The 2,987-nt window shown below is 35.4% G+C and overlaps 1 protein-coding gene across 1 annotated transcript in view; it reads left to right on the forward strand.

The window, feature by feature from the left end:
* WDR36 (WD repeat domain 36) overlaps positions 1 to 2,987 on the forward strand; it is a 44,115-nt gene that overhangs the window by 10,154 nt on the left and 30,974 nt on the right. The window contains 3 exon segments of the mRNA XM_004678367.2: positions 878 to 1,061; positions 1,148 to 1,323; positions 1,621 to 1,741. Coding sequence (XP_004678424.1) covers positions 878 to 1,061; positions 1,148 to 1,323; positions 1,621 to 1,741 — 481 coding nt within the window.

The following is a 2,987-nucleotide window of genomic DNA, read 5'->3' on the forward strand; positions in this document are numbered from 1 at the left end:
GCTGAGGGGAGCAGTGGGCGGGTCAGGAGAGGTCTGCCACACCATGTGGTCACCTCCAGGGCAGGCAGGAATCGAACTCATGCAGAAGCGGCTTTAGATTCTCAATGCTGTGCTTTAACCCGCTGCACCACCAGGGAGGGCCCTTTTGTCACTACTATTAACCTTGCTTTGTTTTTGCTAACCAGAAGAATCCAAAAATATCAGATAAAAAGATCCTTTGATGGCAAGGAATTATCCTTATTTAAGTATCACCACATTCTATACTGATTTCAGGAATAGAAGTCACTTGATGGCAAATCAATAAAATGTTTACCTTGTTTTCTTCTGTAATGGTATTGGATATTGATTTTCTGCACTAAAAAAGGGAATCTTAATAGTGCTTTTATATCAAACCATTGTATAAATGGAACAGATTATAAAACTTTCTTGCCTTTTAATACCTTGCAGGCATTTTTCTAGTTCCTTTAGGTAAATGTGTATTTTGTAGTTGACCTCTCTTATGTTGCTATTTATATGCTTTCTAAGCGATGTCTCTTTTTCTGTTTCCATTCAATGATTTATAGCAATTACACATCAGATTCTTTTTTTTTTCCCCCAAACTTCTCAGAGACCTGGCTGCTGTGCCTACCTCTAGATGAGATTCTTTTTGTGTTACTGCCATTTTCTTGTCAAGTTAGCTGTTTTGGGTGCAGGGGGGTGACGGTAACGATTGCCTTTAAAACAGGAAAGTAATTTGGAAAATTCATTCCTAATTACTAGGTAAATACTAAAAAAATTTAAGTGTGCTAGAATGGTCATTTTTACTATTTTTGCTACATTTAGGAGGATATTCTATCATGTCTGCTGATAACAAATAAGTAACAGTGTGTACTATTAGAGTTATAGCTACCTTGATTTAAAATTAAAAGTTGAATAATTTAATTTTCAGGCACCAGCTGTAGATGTTGTTGCTGTTGGCCTTATGTCAGGTCAGGTGTTTATTCACAACATTAAATTTGATGAAACATTAATGAAGTTTCGTCAAGACTGGGGACCTATTACTTCCATATCATTTCGGACAGGTAATTTTTATCTTACTATTGGGGGTGGGGAGAATTGTTAAATTTAGTGATACATGTTTTTTTGTTTTTTGTTTTTTGAATAACAGATGGTCATCCAGTGTTGGCAGCTGCAAGCCCATGTGGCCATATTGGGCTATGGGACCTAGAAGACAAAAAATTAATTAATCAAATGAGAAATGCACATTCTACTGCAATTGCTGGGCTGACATTTCTCCATAGAGAACCACTTCTTGTCACAAATGGCGCTGACAATGCTCTCAGGGTACAATTACTGTTATTTGACTTAGCTGAGTTACCTTTTGGGTTACAAACCTGCTTTAATATATTGGCATTGAACCTAGAGGATAAGAGGACTATGAGGTTAGATATTGATAAGATGAAACATAAAGACAGTAGGCTTCATGATGGCAATGATGTGAGAGTTATAGCTAGCGTATCTGTTCCTCTGCTCACATTCCAGCATCTGCAGATATACCCAGTAGTTAACTTGTTTTCTTGCAGATCATTTAACACATTGTAGAAGAATTCTACTTTTTCTTTTTCTTTTTTTTTTTGACAGATATGGATATTTGATGGTCCCACCGGTGAAGGACGTCTTTTGAGATTCAGAATGGGACATAGTGCTCCTCTTACCAGAATCAGATATTATGGACAAAATGGGCAACAAATTCTTAGTGCAAGTGAGTGTTTGCTTTGTGCTATTCATCTGTTACATCAATATGGAGAGCAGGATGCTTCCTAGTTATTAGGTTTGATATTTGACCCATTTTTAGATTCAAATATCCCCTTGAAACATTTGAAAAATCTGGGTAAAATAAAGCTATTCTTTAGAATACTTGAGGAAGCACTGTAGATGATAGTATCTTTATTAGAGTGTCCTTAGTACGAATCCTCACAGGCAGAATAGTTAGCCTTGAAAATGTGTCTTTTACCTACTTGAATACTTTAAAAATTAGTGGTAACTCATTTTATCTTTTGTTCTTATTAAATGGCACTCTGTGCAAAGTTGAACATTGCAATTTGGCTCTCTTTAAAGTGGTGCAAACTGCAGCATCCTTTTTTTTTTTTTATAACAGTTTATTTTTACATCATTTTGTACATTTTTTTCCATCTCAATTGTAATACCCCCGGGTTTCCTGTCACCAAGTCACCCATGTGCCATCACCATAGTCCCGTGCACTTCCCTCCCCACCCCTCTGTTTTTGATACCATTCCCCACTCCACCCCTACAAAATGTCTCATTATTCTTGTTATTTTCTCGACTGGTCCATTATATAATTCCTTTAAAAAGTGGTATAATACAGTAGGTAATTGCAATTTGGGATCTAGAATTGGTCTGTCTCGGTTCTGCTAATTACCAACTTATTTGTTAATGTGACCTTAGATTTGTTATCTACATAATTCACTTTCTTAGTTTTTTATCTGTGAAATGTTGATAATAGGTACCTACTGGTGCTGAGTATTAAATAAGTCACTTTATGGATTTATAATAGTGTGAGGCAGAGAAGGAACGTAGTAAATATTACTTGTTAACATTTCACTTTTTAAATGTTACTGGTTTTGTTTTCCTCAAAGAAAAGCTTTCAACTATTTTTCTTTTTTGTAGTAAACTCCTGTATACATTTCCAGGATGGGAAGTTGGAGTGACAGCTCTTCAACAGGTTAGTATTTTTCTGTTATGTGAAAGAAATAACAAGGCTAGTAATAGGATCTTTCATTTTCATGAGGCCAGCCCTTAAAATTCAGATCAAAAATAATATGTAGACTAGATCATCTGAACAGTGTTTTTATGAGTCTGCAAAATATGCGAGAATGAATGAATGAATATATAGCCATTGTAATCTCTCCATACATTCATTGCTTGTACTCACTCAGTTTATATGCATTCCTTCATCTTTTGTCACTACTATTTTTTTTTTTTTTTTT

This window comes from Condylura cristata, unplaced genomic scaffold, assembly GCF_000260355.1.
Source record: "Condylura cristata isolate star-nosed mole 26May11 unplaced genomic scaffold, ConCri1.0 scaffold00007, whole genome shotgun sequence".
NCBI classification, from domain to species: Eukaryota; Metazoa; Chordata; class Mammalia; order Eulipotyphla; family Talpidae; genus Condylura; species Condylura cristata.